Below are 27,870 nucleotides of genomic sequence, written 5' to 3' on the forward strand. Positions count from 1 at the left end.
CTTCTCCCATTCTCTTAACATGCCCATACCACTGCAGCCTTGAATTTTCTATCTATTCCTGTAGGGGCACCTCATTTATCATTTCCCAAACTCTCTCATTTCTTACTCTGTCCATTCTTGTTAAACCTACTCAACACCTTTGAAATTCAGTCTTAAAATCTAATGGTATTTGTATTAAAACATTGTTGTTCATTCCATAAAGAACATGAGCTAAAAATCAATTCTTCTGTATTAAAACTATGTCCATTTAATATCACATATACAAATTTTAACATATTATGAATTATTTAAAGCTGGAAGGTCTCCATGTTAGTTATCAGTAATTTACTTTGCACAGGCAGTTGGGAAACACACATTATTTCCAGATTTGGAAAAATATACAGGGAAACTTTGGTGAATCGTACAGAGAGTCATGAGACTTGGAGAGTGCAGAGCTGTCGGACCACGCACCAGCCGTAGCCACACCTCCTCTGCTCGGTTGGCCGGTCGGAAGTCAGGCTTGTAGCTAGCTGTGAACCCAAAGTCAAACTTAGGGCACTGTCCGGATATAGCTACATGTTACCATAGCACGGGAAAACTCTTGCTCATGATTAGACAATCATGCCTGCATGAGCTTCGGGATATCAAGATGGAATAGGAATGAGGAAGTCTACTTATACTTCGGAAAGATGCGGTCTATAGTATAATTTTATGGGAACAACTTACTATTACAGTGAACATTAATGAGTGTACAACTGATTGTTGACAAACAGAGCAGTAGTGTAGTTTACTTGCTAATACATACACAACTCAATCAATCACTAATGATCTGCATTTAGGGCAGTCACCCAGGTGGCATATTTTCTGTCTGTTGTTTTCCTAGACTTTTCTTAAATGACTGCAATAAAATTGGAAATGTATTGAACATCTCCCTTGGTAAATTATTCCAATCCCTAACTCTCCATCCTAGAAATGAATATTTGCCCCAATTTGTCCTCTTGAATTGAATTCCAGCTTTATCTTCATATTGAGATCTTTCCTACTTTTTAAGACGCCACTCAAACTTATTCATCTACTAATGTCATTCCACGCCATCTCTCCCCTGACAGCTCGAAATATACCACCTTAAGGTGGATATTAAAATAACACTTGTAACATACTTTGTATTTACGTACATTTGAACACAGGTCTAACACGAGAATTATAACATGTAACATACCACTTAGTCGAGCAGCTCATCTCCTTTCTCCCAAGTCTTCCCAGCCCAAACTTTACAACATTTTTGTAATGCTACTCTTTTGTCAGAAATCACCCAGAACAAATCGAGCTGCTTTCCTTTGGATTTTTTCCAGTTTTTGAATTAAGTAATCCTGGTGAGGCTCCCATACACTGGAATCATACTCTAGTTGGGGTCTTACTAGAGATTTATATGCCCTCTCCTTTACGTCCTTACTACAACCCCAGATATGCAGAGATCTGGACCCATTATTTACAACCGTATTTATGTGATTACCTCAATGAAGATCTTTCCTTATATTAACACCTAGGTACTTACAATTAACCACAAAAGGAACTTTCACCCCATCATTGCAATAATTAAAACTGAGAGGACTTTTCCCATTTGTGAAACTCACAACCTGACTTTTAACCCTGTTTATCATCATACCGTTGCCTACTGTCCATCTCAGAACATTATCGAGGTGATTTTGCAGTTGCTCACAATCTTGTAATTTATTTATTACTCTATACAGAATAACAAAATTCCACAAAAAGCCTTATCTCTGATTCCACTTCTTTACTCATATCATTTATATATATAAGAAAAAATAAAGGTCCAATAATATTGCCTTGAGGAATTTCCCTCTTAATTATTACAGGGTCAGATAAAGCTTTGCCTATTCTAATTATGTGAGTTCTATTTTCTAGAAATTTAGCCACCCATTCAGTCACTCTTTTTTCTAATCCAATTGCACTCATTTTTGTCAGTAGTCTCCCATGATCTACCCTATTAAATGCCTTAGATAGGTTAATCACGATACAGTCCATTTGACCTCCTGAATCCAGGATATCTGCTATATCTTGCTGGAATCCTACAAGTTGAGCTTCAGTGGAATAATCTTTCCTAAATCCAAACTGCCTTCTATCAAACCAGTTGTAAATTTTGCACACATGAATATAATCAGAAAGCATTTTTTCCCAAAGCTTACATGCAATGCATTTCAAACTCACTGGGCTGTAATTTTTAGCTTTATGTCTATCACCCTTTCCTTTATACACAGGGGCTACTATAGCAACTCTCCATTCATCTGATATAGCTCCTTCACAAAAACATTAACCTAATAAGTACTTCAAATATGGTTCTATATCCCAACCCAATGTCTTTATTATATCCCCCAAAACCTTATCAATTCCAGCTGCTTTTCTAGTTTTCTACTTTTGTATCTTACTGTAAATGTCATTGTTACCATAGGTAAATTTTAATACTTCTTTAGTATTATAGTCACCTCCTCTATTTGGACATTATCCTTGTAACCAACAATCTTTACATACTGCTGACTGAATACTTCTGCCTTTTGAAGATCCTCGCATACACACTCCCCTTGTTCATTAATGATTCCTGGAATGTTTTTCTTGGAACCTGCTTCTGCCTTAAAGTACCTATACTGGAAAATACTCTTCCATTTTTCACTAAAATTTGTATGGCCACCAATTATTCTTGCCATCATGTTATCCTTAGCTGACTTCTTTGCTAGATTAAATTTCCTAGTAAGTTCCTTCAATTTCTCCTTACTTCCACTGCCATTTCTAACTCTATTTCTTTCCAACCTGCACCTCCTTCTTAATCTCTTTACTTGCCTGTTATAATATAGTGGATCGTTAACATTCCTTACCACCTTCAAAGGTACAAACCTATTTTAACATTCCTCAACAATTGCTTTAAACCCATCCCAGAGTCTGTTTACATTTTTATTTACCGTTTTCCACCGATCATAGTTACTTTTTCAAAACTCCCTCATGTCTGTTTTATCAGCCATATGGTACTGCCTAATCGTCCTAATTTTAATACCTCCCTTTCTTTCACATTTATTTTTAACTATGACATAAACAGCTTCATGATCACTACTACCATATATTACTTCGGTTTCTCTATAGATCTCATCTGGCTTTACCAGCACCACATCCAGAATATTCTTCCCTCTAGTTGGTTCCATCACTTTCTGAATCTGCTGCCCTTCCCATATTAACTCATTTACCATTTGTTGGTCATGTTTCCTGTCATTCGCATTACCTTGTCAATTGACTTTTGGTAAATTGAGATCACCCGCTACTATCATGTTCCTCTCCATATCGTTTCCCACATAGCTGATTATCTTATCAAATAATCCTGAATTAGCATCAGCACTACACTTTCCTGGTCTGTACACTCCAAAGACATCAAGTTGCCTATTATCTTTAGAGATGAGCCTTACACCTAGAATTTTATGTTTGTCATCTTTAACATTTTTGTAGCTTACAAATTCTTCTTTCACCAGAATGAATACTACCCCTCCTACCATATCAGATGTAAGGCTTTTCAGGCGTTTGCTCTATTAACGAGCGTTTCGTCTTAGGTCTGACACTAGACTCGTCAGAGTGGGATGTGTCAGACCCTACACACTGACGCTGGGTGTATGTAGGTGAGCTTATCAGAAGCCTATAAATGAGGCACAGTCTGATAACTGCATACGGGAGATAAATCTCCACATGGAATTACTGCCCGCCTAGCAATTCCGAATGGAAAATTCTAAATTCCCATGGAGGGAAGATTCAATCAATCAATCAATCAATCAATCAATCAATCAATCAATCAATCAATCAATCAATCAATCAATCAATCAATCAATCAATCAATCAATCAATCGATCAATCAATCAATCAATCAATCAATCAATCAATCTTGATCTGCACGTGCAGAATTCACCCAGGTGGCAGATTCCCTATCTGTTGTTTTCCTAGCCTTTCCTTAAATGCTTAAATGATTGCGAAGAAATTGGAAATTTATTGAACATCTTCCTTGGTAAGTTATTCCAATCCCTAAACTCCCCTTCCTATAAATGAATATTTGCCCCAATTTGTCCTCTTGAATTCCAACTTTATCTTCATATTGTCTTCATATTGTCTTCATATTATCTTCATATTGTAACCCTTCTGAACCAATTTCCTAACTTATATGTACCACTGCGGTTTATGTGAAGGCCATCTGAGTGCAAATTCCTATCTCCTACCCACCCATTAGGACCTAGAAATCTCACTCCCATTTTCCTACACACACACTCCATAGTCTCATTTAAATCCCCAATCACCTTGCAGTCAGTATCCCTCCTACTCAGTATTCCAGTGATAACAATCTCCTCTTCCTTAAACTTCACCCGTGCTGCATTTACCAGATCCCACATATTCCCAACTCTTGTGCTACTGTACTAATCTAGCACATGTAATTGGTCTTCTATATCTCCTGGCACCTGTCGGTAATCTATGGCCCGGTTCCAAGGCCTCAAGGCCTAGTGTCAGACCAACAGTGTATGTTTGTGCAAGTGAACGTATCTCTAAAACCAAGTGTTGGAGTGAGTGCTTAAAGAGGTACAGTATCAAAGTGATATACCATGTGTTGATGGTGAGAGCTGGCAATTTGTGTTGATGCACAAAAACAGTGAAGGGCAATATCTCATATGTATGCATTGTAACTACTGGTCATTGGGCTCACTACAAATGATAGTGCAGTGCTTGCTGTCATTTCTCACTGCTGTTTGTCAAGGATTATTGAATGCTTATAGGTAGTCTACTAGCAGTTGTAAATATTTATTGAGTGTGCTGCTATTTTGTGTTTGTTGTGTGTTAATGAAGTGTTAATGTACAGATTATAGTTAGGTCAGAATATAGATAGTTTATTTTAAATTTGTTTGCAGTTATTGGAGAATCTAGATGCAGTTCCTACCTGTTTAATCATTTTCAGAGGGTTAGGTAAGGCCTGAAGCAGATGTAGCTTTATGTAGTACACGCCCTGGGAGAAAATAATTTTGCTCTATCAAAATTCATGGGATCCATTTTGGTGAACTCTGGTGCTCAAATTCTGGACATTTCAGTTAATTATTTTATTTATCTTACTTTATTTTATTCATTTATATTATTTATTAAATTATAATTGATGTCCAAGCATGGGGCATATTATTATTCATATATTATTTTATTAATTTTATTATAACAAGAGCTGATGAACGTATTGAATTATAAAAGAAGAAGAAAATCATATTAAACCATATTGTCTCATTAATCTTAAATATAAGTGCGGCCAGTATCCAGTAATCGGGAGATAGTGGGTTCGAGCCCCACTGTCAGCAGCCCTGAAGATGGTTTTCCATGGATTCCCATTTTCACACCAGGCAAATGCCGGGGCTGTACCTTAATTGAGGCCATGGCCGCTTCCTTCTACTTCCTAGGCCTTTCCTATCCCATCGTCGCCAAAAGACCTATCTGTGTCGGTGCGACGTAAAACAAATAGCAAAAAAAAAAAAATCTTAAATAAAGCAATCATTTAATTAGCCAGTCAATACTTCATTACATATTCATTATGCAAACATGATTCACCCTTCAGTGTATTACTTTGATTCTTTAATTAAACATTATAAATATTATTCTATGTTAACACAACATATACAATAATATAGCTAAATCATCATATATTAAGCACTGTATAATGGGAGGTTATTTAAATAAATAACAATTAAAATAGAAATTGAAGGATTATTACATGCTTCCCCATCCTTTCAGAAACAGTGTAATCGTTTAACATCATACCAGCAGCAGAAGATGTTTGTTGATGCAAGGAAGGGAAAGGTCTAGAATCAAGACAGTAATGAAAATTAAAGTACAGCCCCAGCATTTATCTGGTATGAATGTGGCAAAATGTGGAAAACCATCTTCTGGGCTGCCGGCAGGGTGATCAAAATCCACCATATCTCAAATGCAAGCTGACAACTATGCGACATGTACAGCCAACTTCCTTGGTCTAAGGCTGCATATATGGTATTTACTTAACCTTCAAGTCCAAGGATGAAGTCTGATATGAGTGCTCATAAACTATTAAATGGCAAGAAGTGTGAGACAGTGAAAGCACTAACCTAATGGATGTAATGTGCAGTACCATAATCTCTTCAAAATTGATACAGACTTACTGTATGTGGTTCCTATCAAAAATGTATTGTTGAAAGCTCAGATCTGTTAAAATTCTTTGCCAAAATTTGTTACGTGAAACAAATTAGTTGGTTAAATGTCTAACAGTCCACCAGCACTGACAATGAAATGTGTTCAGTAAGTGAAACTGCAACAAGTTTTGTTGAAAATGAGAACTTCAGATCTATATTCATGATCCATCCTGACAAAAATGCTGAAACAGAATGAATAATCTGTCAGGTACTTGGAGTCTAGAGATCAGTGACTGAGAAACTTACCAACATTTGGAATGGTTTCTCCCCATGCACGACAGTACCAGTATGTGGAAGTACAGAAATCATTTCATCCAGACGTGGAACAGAAGTCTCAGTGGGCACTTCCACTTCTACCCTACGATTAACCATAAAACATACAACTTCATTACACACACAGAAAGAAATCCTGTGAGAAAATACCAAAATATACGTGTACTGTCCAAACTGTTTTAAGGCCAACAGAAAAGAAACAAAATTTGAAGGAAATGCGGTTACAAAAAAAAAAAAAAAAAAAAAAAAAAAAAAAAAAAAAAAAAAAAAAAAAAAAAATCTAGAAAATGCAGTTACAGATACAATTTTTCAAAACAATCTCTCCTTCTGACATGACACACTGATCCCATGTTCAGAGATCCAAATCCACAGCTGAGCAGTCAGCTTCTTGGCTTTTGGTCTTCGAGACACCACGTTTGATTCCTGGCTGGGTCAAAGGATTTTATCTCAAATGGTTAATTCCCTCAGCTTGGGGTCTGGGTGTTTGTGCTATCTCCAACATCTCTGCACAACACAAACACCACATACAACACTATCATCCACCACATTAACATGCTGTTTCCCAAACACAGCAGATGCTGCCGACCCTTACCTCACAAGGACTGCAAACAATTCATTGTCTAAAAATGGCTTTAATGGAAATGAGTGGAAATTTAGGTTATATGATTCACCTAATACGTTGATTATGCCAAAAGTTCAGTCCTCAATTGTATCACAACCAAGGCAGCTCACATATCACAGCAGAGTCTAGGTGCAGAATCCATCAGTGCAATCAATTTTCTTCTTCAGAGAACCATGAAAGCATAATATAATAAAACACATTGGCAGGATAGGCACTGCACATAATGCTGTTGTCTTGTGCTGGATAGATGTTCTCTTTGTGAACCCTAAGCTCTGGTTTCTGGGTAGGTCTAATCATGAAATAATAACTTGCTGTACCAGAATTTTCCAAATGATTCATGATTTCTTGCTGCACTTGAAAAATTACTTATTTCTTTTGGCATTGCAGGAACATAAACCAGGAGACACAATGCATAAACACAATGACAGGTCAGAATCAAAGATGGAGCAATAGAGAAGAAAACAAGGACAAACTCGAAAACACAAGAACAATCTCAACAACAAAATTCCAAGGAATTGCAGTTACAGATACAATCTATGAAAACAATCTCTCCTCCTGACATGACACATTTATCCCATGTTCAAAGATCCATATCCACAGCTGAGCGGACAGCTTCTTGGTTCTGGTCTTGTATATTTCTGAGTAGAACAGAATCCAGATTTCGATGAGTACATGGTTGAGTACTATGGACAATATAAGTGTACACAGTTTATTTGCAGAGAGCCAATATATTATGGATACAAAGTCTAGTGCTTCAATAATCCTTGCGGTTAACTAATAAACTGTCCGGCTCCATGGCTAAATGGTTAGCATGCTAGCTTTTGGTGACAGGGGTCCCAGGTTTGATTCCTGGCAGTGCCGAGAATTTTAACCATCATTGGTTAATTTTGCTGGCATGGGGGTTGGGTGTATGTGGCGTCTTCATCATCATTTCATCCCTATCATGACGTGCAGGTCGCCTACGGGAGTCAAATCAAAAGACCTGCATCTGGCGAGCTGAACTTGTCCTCGGACACTCCCAGCACTAAAAGCCGTAAGCCATTTTATTTTCACTAATAAACTTTGATTTCTACCATGATAAAAATCAAAATGGGATCACTCTATATAAAGATACGTTTGGGAAATGTGCAGCTCCAATGATAACCTTGCTTGACAAACTTTCTGAAGACATACAGAAAGTGCTTGTCTGGTTTTACTTCAATGACTTGTTTACAGGAATATCATTTCCACAACATCTGTAAAACTGAGAACAAGGAGAAACCAGTACATTTCAAGAAAACTGAATACAAATGAACTGCCCTATTACTCTTTTTAAAGTTGTGAAGAAGAAGAAATAAGCTGCTATGTTCTAAATTAAAGTATAATATTTCCACCTATTCAATACTACACATTATAATCTTATAGATTATTTAATTAACATTGTTGTTGTTCAAGTCATCAGTCCATAGAATGGTTTGATTCCGCTCTCCATGCCACTCTATCCTGTGCTAACCTTTTCATTTCTACGTAACTGATACATCCTACATCTGCTATAATTTACATGTCATATTCATACCTTGGTCTACCCCTACCATTCTTACCGCTCACACCTACCTCAAAAACCAACTGCACAAGTCCTGGGTGTCTTAAGATATGTCCTACCATTCTATCACTTCTTGTTCCTATTCAGGTCTCTCAAAGTTCTGTCAGATTCTCACCTCAAAATTGGGTCTCCATTTCAACAGCATCAACAATCTCTTCAGTAACATCTATATATTAAAAGAAATTACTAAAAACAGCTTTGGCAAATCTGTCCATACGTTCAACTGGACAGATTTGCTTCATTTTTGTTTTATTCTCTCTGGAATCACCTGCCAGTGAATCATGAGACATTGATTGATCACTAAGTTCAGCCAACTTTGAGTTACCATAAAATAAAATCTTTAAATGATCACTCCAATAATTGCAGGTGAAGGCTTACCTTAACTCGCAATACTTAACAAGTTGCTAAGTGACCAACACTCATTAATATTCTGATACATGTGATTTTCATCCTTAGTAATGTCATTGCATGCAGCCATGTTTGATTACTACTTGTCAAGCCTGAGAGTATATACTTCCTCTGAACATGGAAGAATACAATTCCTAGCTAGGTACTCTTTAATTCTCTAACATTTCCCAGCTTCCAAATATATTCAAAAGATGGCAGAGCATTCCTAATTACTTAGATGCTGCTAAGATTTTAAAAAGTCTACATACAAACACTTTCCATCATGACATACGCCTTAGACATTATCTGGGAACACCTATCAAAGGATAATCTAGCTACACTAAAAAGATTGAAGGCCATGTATCTTAAGAAAGTTCTCTGCCTGGTATAAAAATGCTCCATAGAGACTAATCTATGAGCTCACATGACAACCGTTCTATATAGAAGAACTGCGATTAAAAATAGCATTGCCTTCTACGACACAATACCAAGCTTTGCGTCAAGAACTGTAGGATAAAAAAGCGAATATATGGATAGATTCATACCAAATGGATGGCACAATGTCAGAATGGATGAATTTTAACTACAAACTGTGGCATTCCAATATGTGCCTCTTATTAAATGTTCATAAAACCATTGAAAAGTGCAGGCAAAACAATATGACTATAACAGGCATATCAAGACGAGCTTTCTGACCTATTTATAAATAGAGGACTCCGCAGCATTTAAAAATGCACATGTTTAGGCTCAATTGAGCTATCATCAGCACTGGAAAGACATAAAAATGGGTATAGCTTATTGAATAAAATATCTTATGACAATATGATTTGGTATACTTAAAATATATGTCTATTAGGTCTCTTGTGAAATAACTAGGGTCCAGATTTTTATATAACATCAAAGTGCAAAAAATGTACATAAAATGTAGTAAATATCAGTGAAATATGTAATATTCATAAAATACACTGACTGACAGTGACAATGCAACACCAAGGAGGAGTGGTTCGAAAGGGATGAAAGTTGGGGAAAAAACAGAGACGGCACGGACGAATAATTGATGTTTATTTCAAACCGATATGCAGGTTACACAATGCGCACGGCATCGACTCAGTAGGATGTAGGACCACCGCGAGCGGCGATGCACGCAGAAACACGTCGAGGTACAGAGTCAATAAAAGTGTGGATGGTGTCCTGAGGGATGGTTCTCCATTCTCTGTCAACCATTTGCCACAGTTGGTCGTCCGTACGAGGCTGGGGCAGAGTTTGCAAACGGCGTCCAATGAGATCCCACATGTGTTCGATTGGTGAGAGATCCGGAGAGTACGCTGGCCACGGAAGCATCTGTACACCTCGTAGAGCCTGTTGGGAGATGCGAGCAGTGTGTGGGCGGGCATTATCATGCTGAAACAGAGCATTGGGCAGCCCCTGAAGGTACTGGAGTGCCACCGGCCGCAGCACATGCTGCACGTAGCGGTGGGCATTTAACGTGCCTTGAATACGCACTAGAGGTGACGTGGAATCATACGCAATAGCGCCCCAAACCATGATGCCGCGTTGTCTAGCGGTAGGGCGCTCCACAGTTACGGCCGGATTTGACCTTTCTCCACGCACGCCGACGCCACACTCGTCTGCGGTGACTATCACTGACAGAACAGAAGCGTGACTCATCAGAGAACACGACGTTCCGCCATTCCCTCATCCAAGTCGCTCTAGCCCGGCACCATGCCAGGCGTGCACGTCTATGCTGTGGAGTCAATGGTAGTCTTCTGAGCGGACGCCGGGAGTGCAGGCCTCCTTCAACCAATCGACGGGAAATTGTTCTGGTCGATATTGGAACAGCCAGGGTGTCTTGCACATGCTGAAGAATGGCGGTTGACGTGGCGTGCGGGGCTGCCACCGCTTGGCGGCGGATGCGCCGATCCTCGCGTGCTGACGTCACTCGGGCTGCGCCTGGACCCCTCGCACATGCCACATGTCCCTGCGCCAACCATCTTCGCCACAGGCGCTGCACCGTGGACACATCCCTATGGGTATCGGCTGCGATTTGACGAAGCGACCAACCTGCCCTTCTCAGCCCGATCACCATACCCCTTGTAAAGTCGTCTGTCTGCTGGAAATGCCTCCGTTGACGGCGGCCTGGCATTCTTAGCTATACACGTGTCCTGTGGCACACGACAACACGTTCTACAATGACTGTCGGCTGAGAAATCACGGTACGAAGTGGGCCATTCGCCAACGCCGTGTCCCATTTATCGTTCGCTACGTGCGCAGCACAGCGGCGCATTTCACATCATGAGCATACCTCAGTGACATCAGTCTACCCTGCAATTGGCATAAAGTTCTGACCACTCCTTCTTGGTGTTGCATTTGCTCTGTCAGTCAGTGTATTTAATAGAATTAATACATTAAATTTATAAAAATGATCATATATTTTTTATTAGTTATGGTTATGACATAAGACAACAAAATTGTTTTAAAATCTTCCATTTTTTATGACAAAGTCATTGTTGTTGCTTTACATAATTTATACAGTCTAACTAACCTAACCTAATCTCATGGCACTACAGCCCTGAAGGGCCTCGGCCTAGCAAGCGACCACTGCTCAGCCCGAAGGCCTGCAGATTAGGAGGTGTGGTATGGTCAGCACAATGTGTCCTCTTGGTCGTTAATCGACCTTTCTAGGCTGGGGCCGCTATCTCACCATCAGATAGCTCCTCAATTCTAATCATGTAGCCTGAATGGACTTCGAACCAGCACTCAGATCTAGATAAAATTTCCTGACCTGGCCGGAAATCAAACCCGGGGCGTCCGGGTATGATGCAGGTATAGTACCCCTACACCACGGGGCTTGCGCGAATTTATACAGTCTACCGTTTTCTAATTTTGACAGTACCAGGCAGAATCAAAATATTTTAAAATAATGTTATGTCCTGTAAATCGCGGAGTATATTACAAAATGCATTGTTGTAGCCAATTTCCTGCTTCCCTCGTGCCCTGAAAAAGAAAAGAAAGATGTTACTATATAAATTTCATACAGTATCTGTCTGGTATTCCTTCCCACTTCTCTATGCACTCCCACACTGAATCTGTCCACCTCTTTCGGGGTCTTCCTCGTGGTCTCTTTCCTGTTAACTTCACTGAAAAAGCTTTTTTTGGCTCCCATTCTCATCATATGCCCATACCACTTTAGCTTTGTTGTTTCTATCCTGTCTTGAAGTTTCAAGATTCCTGTCCTTTCCCTTATCTCTTCATTTCTAATTCTATCCTTTCTGGTATTGCCCCCGATACCTCTTAAGAATTTCATCTCCACTGCCTGTATTCTACTCTCCACTCGTTTTGTTGTAGTCCACAATCCAGCAGCATAGGTTAGTATGGGTTCATAATAGGTTAAATATAATACTTTCTTACATTTCTTCGGGACATCTTGGTTCCACACAAAATACCCCTTACACTCTGGTAGAACCTATTTGCTTGTTGTATTCTTTTCCCAATTTCCTCGGTTACCTTTCCATCTTCTGTGATCACACTTCCCAAGTACTTGAAACTTTTAACCACTTTCAGAATTTTATCATTCAGTTTTATCTTTCCTCTTCCTTCCTTCCTTCCTTCCTTCCTTCCTTTCTTCCCCTTGTTATCATGATTGTTTTACCTTTCTCTGTGCTTACTCTCATCCCAAATTTTTCTATCTCTTGATTCCATACATCTACTTGTTTTTGGCACTTCCGTTTCATCATCACCCCGTATCACTATATCATCTGCAAACAACATGGCTTTTGTTGCCTGTCTTTCCAATCTTTCTTTAATGTCCTTATGAATTTCATCCATGACTATGATGAATAGTATGGGGGATAGTATGCTTCCCTGTCAGAGACCGGTTTCAACTTTAAACCATTTTGTTTTTCCTATAATATTCTTCACACTAACACAATTTTTGTACATAGCTTTTATCATTTGCACTTCCTATTAAGTAACACATATAGTATGTTAACATTTTTACTGTGATGTACAGTGGATAAAATAAGGAATGTGGATATCCGGCAACAGCTTGGATTGGAAAGAAGCTTGCTGGAGACTCTAGAAGTGAAGAGATTGCAATGGTATGGTCACATGAAAAGAATGGACCCTCACAGGACTCCTTGAACATACTTTGACCACCATGTTCCTGGGAAGAGACCAAGAGGAAGACCTCATGGTGTCTGGGAAAAACAAATATTGAAGGACCTTGAAATTAGAGATGTAATAATAATAATCATATGGCCTAGCTACCGTGTACATACATTTCAATTTGACACCATCTGGCTGTCTGCTCGTCAATTTCGACATTCCGTTTTACTCTAGGCCACTAGATGGCAGACCGAGTAAACCGAAACTCTCCTGGGCGTCTATGGCTGAAATTTAATGAATGTGTCGGGTAAACACCAAACGTGTCACCAGAGATCTTTTACATGCCGACATCATACGCATGGAGTGTCGAATGGAATTTTTTCCGACCTTCAAAAATCCGACTACCTCTGCCGGGGTTTGAACCCGCTATCTGGGATCCGGAGGCCGACACTCTACCAATGATCCACAGAGGCAGCTAATTAGAGATGTGAACTGGCATCACATATATGAGCAGCATCTGTGGATGGATTAGGACAAACTGGTGGAGGCTCGTACACAACCGCACCCAGTTTGCTGGAGCGAAGAAATGATGATGATGATGATGATGATGATGATGATGATGATGATGCACAGTGTGTCATCAAGTATTCCATATTTTCCATTGTGGTGTTTTGGCGCCGATCCGATAAATTCTCTTGTAGGCTGAGAAGGACCGTTCAACATGGCAGGAAGTCACAGTTGCATATTTTAAAAGGAAAACTAGCTGGATTGAATATATTCTGGGGGCCCTTCTTGTACACATCTAAAGATCTTGCAAACAGATAGTGAGATCGAATAATCTAGAATTTATTTCAAGATTGCATGGAATGTGTTAGAAACTCTGACCAATGAAAAAAACACCTAGCCATCTCATATTCTGAGAGAGGATTAGTGCTGTTGTATGCAGTTGAGGTACTCATACCTACTGTATTTCACAGACAAAAGGTTACAAATCCTATTTTTAAGGGAATTTTAAAGACGATTTTGGCAATTGAAATATATTCTATATGAGATGAATTTCACCAATATTTTTCCTATAGTCTGAAAATTAAAAGAGCTGACAATTTTTAAACTTTTTTTGAATAATTACTTTGATATGTACCAAAATGTTACATTCTTCACATAATATGTAAAAATATGTAATATTACCAAGAATATGCAAATATATGTCAAATGAAACACAGTTATAACCTTATCAGAACCACATTGCCGACATTTTTCATTTACAGTTGTCTACAAGTAAAGGGATTGAATATGTAATTACATAAGAATACGGGCCCTAGAGATAACTTAATGTAAAACATGTTTTATAGATAGTACCTCTGCTTTATCCTTATGCAAAACAAACCAACAACATGCATAATTTCAACCGAGAAAAGGCGCGAAGATCGGAGTGGCTGAAGAAGTACTGGGAGGACCACAAAAACTGAACAATCCCTTCAAACAGACCTGAACGATGAAGAAGACAGTACAGAAAAAATATGGTGAAATAAAATTGAAATCTTAAAAAAATTGTTGACTTCATCCACCAAAATCTTTTTGTTTTAAAAACGTAATATTGACGTAGAGGGAATATTTTGAACATCTTCTCAATGTAAAAGGAAATCATCCTGGTGGTGTTGCGAACAGCGAAGCTCAAGAGGAGGAGGAAAATGATGTTGGTGAAATTATGCTTGAGGAAGTGGAAAGGATGGTAAATAAATTCCATTGTCATAAAGCAGCAGGAATAGATGAAATTAGACCTGAAATGGTGAAGTATAATGGGAAGGCAGGGATGAAATGGCTTTATAGAGTAGTAAAATTAGCATGGAGTGTTGGTAAGGTACCTTCAGATTGGACAAAAGCAGTAATTGCACCTATCTATAAGCAAGGGAAGAGGAAGGATTGCCAACAACTATCAAGGTATCTCATTGATTAGTAAACCAGGCACCGGGCGAGTTGGCCGTGCGCGTAGAGGCGTGCGGCTGTGAGCTTGCATCCGGGAGATAGTAGGTTCGAATCCCACTATCGGCAGCCCTGAAGATGGTTTTCCGTGGTTTCCCATTTTCACACCTGGCAAATGCCGGGGCTGTACCTTAATTAAGACCATGGCCGCTTCCTTCCAACTCCTAGGCCTTTCCTATCCTATCGTCGCCATAAGACCTATCCGTGTCGGTGCGACGTAAAGCCCCTAGCAAAAAAAAAAAAAAAAAAAAAACCAGGCAAAGTATTCACTGGCATCTTGGAAGGGAGGGTATGATCAGTCGTTGAGAGGAAGTTGGATGAAAACCAGTGTGATTTCAGACCACAGAGAGGCTGTCAGGATCAGATTTTCAGTATGCGCCAGGTAATTGAAAAATGCTACGAGAGGAATAGGCAGTTGTTTTATGTTTCGTAGATCTAGAGAAAGCATATGACAGGATACCGAGGGAAAAGATGTTCGCTATACTGGGGGACTATGGAATTAAAGGTAGATTATTAAAATCAATCAAAGGCATTTATGTTGACAATTGGGCTTCAGTAAGAATTGATGGCAGAATGAGTTCTTGGTTCAGGGTACTTACAGTGGTTAGACAAGGCTTCAATCTTTCACCTTTGCTGTTTGTAGTTTACATGGATCATCTGCTGAAAGATATAAAATGGCAGGGAGGGATTCAGTTAGGTGGAAATGTAGTAAGCAGTCTGGCCTATGCTGACGACTTGGTCTTAATGGCGGATTGTGCCGAAAGCCTGGAACTTGAAAAGAGGTGCAATGAGTATGGTATGAAAATGATGTCAGTAGGTACGAAATTCAACAGAATTGAATATCAGATTGGTGATACAAAGCTAGAACAGGTCGATCATTTCAAGTATTTAGGTTGTGTGTTCTCCCAGGATGGTAATATAGTAAGTGAGATTGAATCAAGGCGTCGTAAAGCTAATGCAGTGAGCTCGCAGTTGTAATCAACAGTATTCTGTAAGATGGAGGTCAGCTCCCAGACGAAACTATCTTTACATCGGTCTGTTTTCAGACCAACTTTGCTTTAAGGGAGCGAAAGCTGGGTGGACTCAGGATATCTTATTCATAAGTTAGAAGTAACAGACATGAAAGTAGCAAGAATGATTGCTGGTACAAACAGGTGGGAACAAAGGCAGGAGGGTGCTCGGAATGAGGAGATAAAAAGCTAATTTAGGAATGAACTTGATGGATGAGGCTGTACGCATAAAACGGCTTTGGTAGTGGGGTCATGTGAGGCAAATGGAGGAGGATAGGTTACCTAGGAGAATAATGGACACTGTTATGGAGGGTAAGAGAAGTAGAGGTAGACCAAGACGACGATGGTTAGACTCGGTTTCTAATGATTTAAAGATAAGAGGTATAGAACTAAATGAGGCCACAACACTAGTTGCAAATCGAGGATTATGGCGACGTTTAGTAAATTCACAGGGGCTTGCAGACTGAACGCTGAAAGGCATAACAGTCCATAATGATAATGTATGTATGTATGTATGTATGTATGTATGTATGTAATATTGACGTTGTAGCTGATCTAGAGAAATACGCCTAAAAAAAATGAAATAAATAATAATAATAATAATAATAATAATAATAATAATAATAATAATAATAATAATAATAATAATAACAACAATACGAAAATAATAAAATGATAATAATAAAACTGACACTTAATATGAAAAGGGAAATCATAAAATGACACAGTTGCGGTGGTTATACATCAACACATGGAAATTTGACGGTAGATAAAATATACGCAACATCAAACCGTAAGCGAGGGGAAACTTACAGGCCTAAAAATGACAACTAAGAAAGGATTGTGGAAGATACAGGAACCCTATAGAGGTCCATGATAAGGAATGACGTTATGGGGAAAAAAAGGTTTACGATCATCCACCACGAAACTCATGATATTAGCATTAACAAAACAAATATTACAAGAAACACTGTTAAATGACAGAGCAGTTGATACTTAACTCACAACCCAATGATGTTTAAAAGACTTTAACAAATACATTTCCATGAAACTGAAATCAATACATACTTACGTAACTGAGTGAAAAACTTGGTTTAACATAGAAAAGTGATGCTGCATTACAATGTATAGTTTAAAACAAATGTAGGTGAAAGAATTTATATTAGAAACAACAGGAATCTAGGGCAAACTCAGACACATTGAATTTAAAAAACTTAGAATATTACATTAAGCAAGAAAATACCAAAATGCAAAAGGAAATAAATTAAATCAAACGAAATCAGAAAACATTGAAAATAACACAGTAGTAGCACTTACCCATCAGGGTAGGGGTTTCCGAGGGCAACCAACAAGCACGACCGCTCTTGAGGATGGTCAGATGGAATAGACGCATCATACTCCCGAAGCCGGCAGAAGACCGGAAATGGCCAGATCACTAACGACCAATCGGATGTAAATTCCACTAGATTCCTGTTCTTTTCGCCAATTGGAACGCCCGTTCGTATGGCCAGTCCAATTGTATGACCATATATGGTCATTTCCTGACTTGCTGAAGCAAGAGGAATTGCATCACCTAAACTTTCCACGTGCAGTACCCACTGGTCCAAAAGTTACGCACCGCATTTGTTTAAAGCACACTGTTACAATTTTGACATACAGAATTTTAAAAAATTCAAATAATTCTTCAAGAAATTCTTCAAGTTAAAACATCCCAAATGTCTTTTCTTCATACTTGCTAACATTAATTTAAATGATCAATTACATTATATTTACATACCAAAAAAAAATCACTTCAAAAATAATTTTCACATCTTGCAATGTTCATTTACAGTTCCATAAATCTTGATGTTTCCCTAAATTACATTTTTTTAAAATATTACAAACATATTCAAATTAATATCTTCTTGCAGTTACATAAACAATTTCCAGCAGAGTCCAGAGTTCTTCTTTCTTCATTTTTCACAATACAAAAATATTACAGACAAAAAGAAATCCTGCTGTCCTTTCTTGATGACAAAATTGCAATTCTGCTGTTCTTTCTTGATGACACACCTGTCACAGATGTTATCTTGTATGTAGTCAATACAGGATTGAAAAGATGTGTAGAAGTTATTCTTCAGAGTGGTAAAGGATATTTGGGAATAGATCCTCACAATATTCATGAAAATAGACTTTGCAAGCTGGTGGAGTGCCATATGATATAATGTATGTGTGCTGTTGCACAACACTGAGTAAATATATGGTTAAAAAGAGGGAGTGTGTTGTCACCTTTACTGTTCATAATGGTGATGGATGGAATCGTAAAGCCAGCAAGAGAAGATGATGGAGGGGAAGAATGAATGTAATGATGTTTGCGGATGATGCTGTGATATGGAGAGAAGATGAGGAGGAGGTACAACGACAGCTGAATGTACTGAATAGAAGGACTGAAAAATTGGGATTGAGGATCAAAGTGGAGAAGAGCAAGACAATGGTGACGAGTAGTGGAAGTGAAGAAGGAGAAGGAGCTCTCAATACTGGAGATAGTAGAACACTTCAAATACCTGGGAAGTGAACGGACAGAAAATGGAAGACCGGATATGAAAATTAGTAGAAGGATACTGCATTATATATAGTTAAATCTTTAAACTCGAATTAGATTTTTCACGCCTTGCACAGTTCCTACCAACGTCTTTTTCAACCAATATCTCACCCACCTGCCCCACCTTAAATCTACTACTCCTCCCATATTTCCCTCTGCCCTCCTATCCTCTTTTCACTCTCTATCACAATTTCCGCTTTATTATTCTTCTCCAAATTCAACCCCCTACTATGTACAATGTAGTACATTGTAGTACAATGTAGTACATTGTAGTACAATGTAGTACAACTATTAGCCTATGCAGTGGCCTCCACGGTATGCACTAGCCATACATCTTGGTAGGTGTGCTAGGTACCAACTGATGTGCTCAGCCTAGCACACAGGGGCAAAACGCTGGCAACCAGGAATGAGTTAGCTGGAAAATTTATAATGTCCAATAATGGACCATTTATATTGGTATTATAAATTTACTCATTCAGAACAAATATTTCAGATTCCCTATGGAAATCAACATCTATATCATCTGATGGCCAGGCAGACATCAAGTTTTGGTAAAGAGACAAAGTCTCTTATAGTGCATTGGCACTGCCGGTGGCTACAATTAGCCTATGCAGTGGCCTCCACAACAACATCACATCACATTACATCACATCACAGCACAACGCTTCTCGCCCGGTGCAAGGGGAAACTTCGCCACAGCATCTACAAGATTTTTGCTCGGCCGGGTGGCCCTCAAGTTTACTTGCTACCCAGCCAACCTCAAATAGCATATAGGCTGATGCCTCGTTGGCAGTCGGCCTTCCCCACCCACCATGTCTTACTGCCTAATCCCGGAGTAGATCCAACTATCTCTGAAGATGCCATCTACCACGACCTTCGTACAGCCGGCGTCCCAGCTTATAACACCTACCAATTGATGGATGACCTAACTTTCACTCCAACATCGCAGATTTTGGTACATCTCCCGGGAGAGGATGCCCTGCAACGCCTCTTCGCCTCCGGAGCGACCATTCACCATAAGACCTACGCAGTGATGCAAACTCTGCCGTCCATCCAAGACCAGCACTCTGCGGATCCAACTATTGTTCCAGTCTTCAACGCGTCTCTTCCCCGGACATTGCTTCAGGCACCATCACCCTTCTTCTCAACAACTCCTACTCCTACTCCCACGACCACTATGACGACTGCATATACCAGTTCTCAACTTCCCATCACCACTGTCACAACTTGTCACCCTTCACCAGTAATGTCCTTATCTCTCCCACTACTCACGACTACCACAACCCTGCCACACTCTTCCACCCCGTTGTCTTCGTCCACCGCTGCTTCTTCATCGCCGCCTCTACAAGACACCTCCGCAGCAGCCGAAGCCCCGCCACCATCACCGCAGCAGCAACTGCCATCCTTCCATGCCACGTTTAGTTGCATCCTACGCGAGATTCCACCTGACATCTCCGAACGGGCGGTCCTCCAGGAACTCCACGCGGACGGCGTTCCCGCCCGACGCGCGATTCGCATTAACAACACCAACGGCCCTACTTATATGGTGCAGCTCCAGCTTCCCAGTGCTGAAGACGTTCAACATCTCATCCGTACTGGCGCTCGTATCAACGGCCACCGCCACAAAGTGGAGCCCTCCCATTCTCCACCCCAACCTTTTCGCTTCCCTTCAGCTAATTCACATCATCGCCCCCGACCAGCCACTCCTCCTGTTCTACCTTTTCCACAAGTCTGTCAACCCCCTCCCCCACCTCATTTCATTCCCTCACCCATTCCGATATTCGACCTTCTACGTTTTCTTATCACTTCTCTTTCTAATATCACAGCCACCCTCCATCTCCTCACCTCCATCTCCACCCAAGACCTCTCTTTCAACCTTCATCTTTCCTATTTTTGCACTTCACCTTTTCCCCGTCCATCCTTGCACTCTCCTCTGAATATTTAATCCTTGCACACATCCCCAATACATATAATTCTATCTGCACACACCTCCTAATCCCATACTTCAAATTACCCTCCTCCCCATAACATCACTTCTCCAACCTGCCAAAACTCCTAGCCAGAGTGAAGGCGTTACCTTCAGGGTGGCCCGCCCTCCCCTTCAGCGAGGGGAATGAAAGCATTTGTAGTTACTTAGCCTCCACAGTATGCACTAACCACGCGTCTTGGTAGGTGTGCTAGGTACCAACTGATGAGCCCAGCCTAGCACACAGGGGCGAAATGCTGGCAACCAGGAATGAGTTAGCTGGAAAACTTTTAATGTCCAATAACGGACCATTTATATTGGTATTATAAATTTACTCATTCGGAACAAATATTTCAGATTCCCTTTGGGAATCAACATCTATATCATCTGATGGCCAGGCAGGCATCAATTTTTGGTAAAGAGACAAAGTCTCTCATAGTGCATTGGCACTGCCGGTGGCTACAATTAGCCTATGCAGTGGCCTCCACGGTATGCACTAGCCATGCGTCTTGGTAGGTGTGCTAGGTACCAACTGATGAGCCCGGCCTAGCACACAGGGGCAAAACGCTGGCAACCAGGAATGAGTTAGCTGGAAAATTTATAATGTCCAATAATGGACCATTTATATTGGTATTATTATTCTACTGAGCTCAATAGCTGCAGTCGCTTAAGTGCGGCCAGTATCCAGTAATCGGGAGATAGTGGGTTCGAGCCCCACAATCGGCAGCCCTGAAGATGGCTTTCCATGGTTTCCCATTCACCAGGCAAATGCCGGGGCTGTACCTTAATTAAGGCCACAGCTGCTTCCTTCCACTTCCTAGGCCTTTCCTGTCCCATCGTTGCCATAAAACAACTTAACACCGAAATTTCTCCAGAAATACAATAACAAACATAGACGAGCTGCTCAGACACGCAAAACACTAAACAAGACTAATGAAATTTGGTTAAATGAAGAAATAAAATTCCTATATCGTAAGAAACAACATCTCAATAATGAACTTTATTCAACACATGTCAAAGTATCCCATGAACTCCCACATAGCTATTGGAATTACTTTCAACAAATTTCTAGAAATAAAATAGAATATTTAGCCATAAAGAAACAAAACACATTAAACAAAAAACTGGAAACACTGAAACAACAAAGCAAACCGAAACCACTAACCATAAATGAAAATAAAGATCCTTCTCATCTTAACAAGAATTCCCAACATAAATTCCACCCACCCGTAAAAAATCTCACACTAACCATATTTGACGATGTAGAGACGGCTACGTTGAGCAAGGGATCCAAACATAACTGGGGTAATGCATCATCCTATCAGAATATTATAACTGCCGTTACAGAAACAGAACTCGCTTTACAGAAAATTCCGTACGATATACGAGACGAAGTTAGACACGAAATCAGTAGAAAGATCCCGCAATATATCAATAATGTTCACAATAATAACCTAAACATGAATACCACCAATAAATCGAACCTAAACAAACTCAAAAACTAAATAAAACAGAACAATCTACTAATAACAAAAGCCGACAAAGGCAACACTACGGTCATTATGGATAAGAATGAATACATAACAAAGACTAAAGAATGTTTCCAGGACAACACTTTTTCAATTAAACGCTGAGATCCAACCAATAATATACAAAGGAATTTAAAAAATCTACTCAAGAACACACACTTTATTCTCACCGAAACAGAATCTGCTAAACTTATAACTATGAACCCCCAATTACCATCCGCAAGGGCCTACCCTAAAATACACAAAGAAAATGTACCCATGAGACTGATTATAAACTATAAAGCCAGTCCAACCTATAAGTTATCACAATTCATTCAGAAATTTTTGAAAAAGCATTATTCATTTTTAGCAAACAAAACAATACAAAACTCAATAGATTTTTGCAACAGAACCAAAGAACTAAAGATCGAAAAACATCATACCCTTACATCATTTGATACAACAAACATGTACCCTAACATTCCTATTAAACAAACAGTCAAAATAATTAAATCTAACCTAAAAAACCATAGTAACTTGAGCACCTTAGAAATAGAAGAATTCGTGATTCTGCTTAAATTCGCCTTAAACAATAACTACTTCAAATTTCATGATACCATATATCAGCAACAAGGATTACCTATGGGATCTCCTGCTTCCGGAATATTAGCTGAAATATATATCGACTACCTAGAACACACGTCAATTAACAAAATAGATAATATATATTTTTGGTGTAGATTTGTCGACGATATCTTCGTAATTATAGATAATAGATACACTGATGCAGATACTATACTAGACAAACTTAACAATTTAGACCCACAAATTAAATTCACTAAAGAAACTGAAAATAACCGTACCTTAAATTACTTGGACTTAACAATAACCAGGCATGACACTCACTTATCTTACAAGATCTATAGGAAACCCACACACACTTTAAATACCATAAAAAATGACTCCGTTCATCTTAACACACATAAAAGAGCAGCCTATTATAGTATGATACATAGAGCTTTCAATATCCCAATGACAATAGAAGATCAAAATAATGAATTAAAATTAATCCACGACATAGCCAAATACAATGGATACAGCAAAGAAATGTTCAACAAAATCATCCACAAAATAAAATCCCAACCTAAAAATAAATTAATCAAAACAGCCAAACCGAAAAAAGATTATGTCCTATTTACCTTCAACAAGACCAATATATATACTATAACTAATATCTTTAAGAAGCACAACCTGAAAATAGCATTCAAAACCACACGCAACAGCACCAACACTATACACAACACCAAAACAGTCAATAATAATAATAATAAATACAACCAATCAGGTGTCTACCGCATCAAATGTAACAATGGTGACACAAGCTACATTGGACGTACAGGCAGAAACTTCACCGTCCGTTATGATGAACATATAAATGCAGTAAAGCACAACCATTTCTCATCAATAGGCCAACATGTAGAAGAATATAAGCATAACTTCACAGACATCAATAATGATATGATGATATTAAACATAAACTCTAAGGGCCCCCTGCTCAACATAACCGAAGATTTCTATATATCTTTGGATCAATACACTAACCCCAATCATAACATCAATGACATTACAGAGAAAACCAGTATCATCTTTGACAAAGTCATTCCTGCAATAAAAAATGACTATCTCAAATTAGTAAACACACATCATAACAAACCAATGAATCACAAACCTAACCCCGCCCCTACCTTCACAATAGCCACTCCTCCATCCCCTCCACCAACATCCCTCCACACAGCTAACATGAGCCCCAGACGTACTCGTAGCAGAACACAACAAATCTCCAAACATATCGGTACACAACCTCCACAGCAACAACAGTAAGTACTCTTTTCATCTCACACATAAATCCAGGCATTCCTTCATACATACGCTATACTCATATTAACTTTTCTTTACAGATAACAACCATATAACGTGCATAGACGAGAGAGGTGTCACCACCAACTGCTCTAAAATTAAACCCTATCTTGCTGTATATATAAATCTTACCTGACTACATCAACAGTTGAATTGCACAGTACTCAATTTTCAAATTTTAATGACAAGAGTTCTTATAACATACCAATACAAAGTATATCAGCCATAGAACATTCTCGATATTCACCTAATACAACTTAATCAACACAAGAACTACAAGAGGATTGAAGAATGAATGCAATGCAACATGAACTCAAATTTTAGTAGACGTTTTTAAAATATACCATGTTTTAATGTGTTTAATGTGCTATATTTTTAGTGTCTTATGATGTGGCATATGTGTTTTGATGTGTTTATGTACTCATGTCCATGCTCAATCAATAGGTTTTAGTTTATTATAACCATCACCACTTTTAATCCGAGATATTTTAACGCAACATACTGCAATATATTTTACTTCCATTTTTCATTAGACATCCGGATGCTCTAACATAACATCTTTGTAATTTTGTCTAATGACTGTAAATTTGTGTGCTAGCTGATGATGGCCAAGATAGGCCGAAACCGGTACTAGTGCAATAATTCATTCACAATAAATGTATTGATCGGTGGAACATTTTTCTTGTCTATTACATTCTTGTCTATTACATATCTGTGTCCGTGTGACGTAAAGCAAATAGCAAAAAATATATATATATAGATATATTGGTATTAAGACAAAAGGAACCAAATATCTGAAGAAATCCAAAGTATTGACAAGGAACTTAAGAAGAACAATACTAGAGCCTTTTACAGGATCTTTAAAGACCACATAAATGGATATCAACCATCTACCATGGGATTTCGAAGGGGAGATGGAAAATTGGCTATGAATAAGAATGAAAATGGTGAGATATTAGCTACATATTTTGAGAAATTGAACAGTGAAAAACCTAAAAATAAATGGTCAAAAGAGGATTTAAAATAACGGAATAGAAACTCGGTACCCCCTGACGAAAGAACTCCATGAAATAATTACAGACTTAAAGAACAACAAAGCTGCAGGGGTAGACTCTGTCACAGCAGAGCTGAAAAATGGTGGAGAAATCGCAATCATAATTTTAAGGCAAGTAAAGGAAAAGATCTGGAAAAATAGAGGTTATCCCTGATGACTGGAAAAATGCTGTCATTCATCCTCTACACAAAAAAGATGATAGAGCAGATCCTAACAACTACTGTGGCATTTCGATCACACCGGTAACATATAAGGCACTGTCTAAAGCAGTACAGAAGAGACTTGTGGAACAAGTGGATCACCAACTAGGCGAGTATCAAGCGGGATTCAGGAAGGGAAGATCATTGCATTGATCAAATCTGGAGTCTGAAATGTGTACTAGGGAATCATCTTTCAAAGGATCTGGTAGTGGTTTCTGTAGACTTCAAGAAGGCATATGATTCAGTCGACAGGGAAGTGCTATTCAATATACTGGTGGAATTTGAAATCAATGGCAATTATTAAGCAGACTTTAACTGGGACACATTCAAAAGTTAAGTTCATGGGAGAGATCTCCAAGCAGTTTGAAATTAAAACATCATCAATCAATCAATACTGGTCTGCCCAGGTGGCAGATTCTCTATCTGTTGTTTTCCTAGCCTTTTCTTAAATGATTGCAAAGAAATTGGAAATTTATTGAACATCTCCCTTGGTAAGTTATTCCAATCCCTAACTCCCCTTCCTATAAACAAATATTTGCCCCAATTTGTCCTCTTCAATTCCAACTTTATCTTCATATTGTGATCTTTCCTACTTTTAAAGACACCACTCAAACTTATTCGTCTACTGATGTACTACCACGCCATCTCTCCACTGACAGCTCAGAACATAGATTAGTTACATGTAACATACCACTTAGTCGAGCAGCTCGTCTCCTTTCTCCCAAGTCTTCCCAGCCCAAACTTTGCAACATTTTTGTAATGCTACTCTTTTGTCAGAAATCGCCCAGAACAAATCGAGCTGCTTTTCTTTGGATTTTTTCCAGTTCCTGAATCAAGTAATCCTGGTGAGGGTGCCATACACTGGAACCATACTCTAGTTGGGGTCTCACCTTTACCTCCTTACTACATCCTCTAAATACCCTCATAACCATGTGCAGAGATCTGTACCCTTTACTTACAATCATATTTATGTGATTACCCCAATGAAGATCTTTCCTTATATCAATACCTAGGTATTTACAATGATCCCCAAAGGGAACTTTCACCCCATCAATGCAGCAATTAAAACTCAGACGACTTTTCCTATTTGTGAAACTCACAACCTCACTTTTATTCCCGTTAGGAGTCATACAGGCTGATGGACTGTCACCAATTATTTTCAACTATGTGTTGGAGAAGATTATCTGGGAATGGGAAAAAGAACTGGACAGAAAAGTACTACTTAACCAAATATACATTGGAGGATCAAAAGTGGTGTCATGATTAATTGCCTTGCCTGTGCTGATGACCTCGCGCTGCTATCTAGGAATACTGACACAGCAATAAAACTGCAAACAGAAAAAGCAAGACTACAGATTTCTTTAAAAAAAACTACAAGGGCCATTCAGAAAGTAGTACCCGTTAGCGCCGCTTGAAGCGCTGACGACTCGGGTAGCTGCTGGGCAAGGTCATACCGCATCAGTGGCTTGTCTGCCTGCTCTGTGCGAGGTTGCATGATGCTAGCATTGCCTGTGTTGTGTCTGTGATTGTTTGAAATGTTTAAACAAATTGGGAACCCCGCCAGTTGTGAGGTGAGGGCAGTGATTAAATTTCTTAATGCACGAAACGTTCGACCTTGTGATATTCATCGCCAATTAACGGAGGTGTATGAAGACAATGTGATGGACGAGTCATCTGTTCAGCGCTGGTGTCGCAACTTCAACCTGGAGAGGGGGGAATACACACGATGAGGAGCGTTCAGGGAGACCATCTGTCATTACAGACCAACTGCTGAGCGCAGTAGATGAATGCGTGAAGAAGGATCGGCGCATCACAACTGATGAACTCTGTGAACATTTTCCTAATGTGTCTCGAACAATTGTTTATGAAATTGTCAAAGACCATCTTTATTATTCAAAAATCTGTGCAAGGTGGGTCCCTTGCATGCTTACAGAGGAGCACAAAACCAAGCGTATGGCTGCAGCACTGACATTTCTGGGACGTTATTCCGATGAAGGAGACTCTTTCCTGACTTGCATCGTTACTGGGGACAAAACATGGGTTTGTTATGCATCACCTGAGAGTAAACGATAGTCAATGGAGTGGCATCATGCTCATTCACCAACCAAACTAGAAAAATTCAAGACAGTTCTGTCACCAGGAAACTCATGGCAACCGTTTTCTGGGATCGCCGAGGTGTACTGCTCATTGATTTTTTGGCCTGTGGAGACACAATTAATGCTACTGCATATTGTGAAACATTAAAGAAATTACAGCGGGCAATACAAAATCGACAGCGAGGTCTATTGTCTACAGGCATCCTTCTCCTTCATGACAATGCCAGTCCTCATGCAGCTGCGATAACACAATAACTTTTGCAACAATTCAAGTGGGAAACCTTCGACCATCCCCCGTATAGCCCGGACTTGGCCCCTTCGGATTTTCATCTCTTTACGAAGCTTAAAGACTTTCTGGCAGGAAAA

The 27,870-nt window shown here is 39.2% G+C and overlaps 1 protein-coding gene across 1 annotated transcript in view; it reads right to left on the reverse strand.

The window, feature by feature from the left end:
* Positions 1-337: 337 nt before the first annotated feature.
* LOC136877170 (hydrocephalus-inducing protein homolog) overlaps positions 338-27,870 on the reverse strand; it is a 49,748-nt gene continuing 22,215 nt past the window's right edge. Inside the window, exons 4-5 of the mRNA XM_068228573.1 lie at positions 6,468-6,579; positions 338-509 (exon numbers count right to left, since the gene is read on the reverse strand). Coding sequence (XP_068084674.1) covers positions 411-509; positions 6,468-6,579 — 211 coding nt within the window. The 3' untranslated portion in view covers positions 338-410. The remainder of the gene's footprint in view (positions 510-6,467; positions 6,580-27,870) is intronic.

Source organism: Anabrus simplex, chromosome 7, assembly GCF_040414725.1.
Source record: "Anabrus simplex isolate iqAnaSimp1 chromosome 7, ASM4041472v1, whole genome shotgun sequence".
In the NCBI taxonomy this organism is placed as follows: Eukaryota; Metazoa; Arthropoda; class Insecta; order Orthoptera; family Tettigoniidae; genus Anabrus; species Anabrus simplex.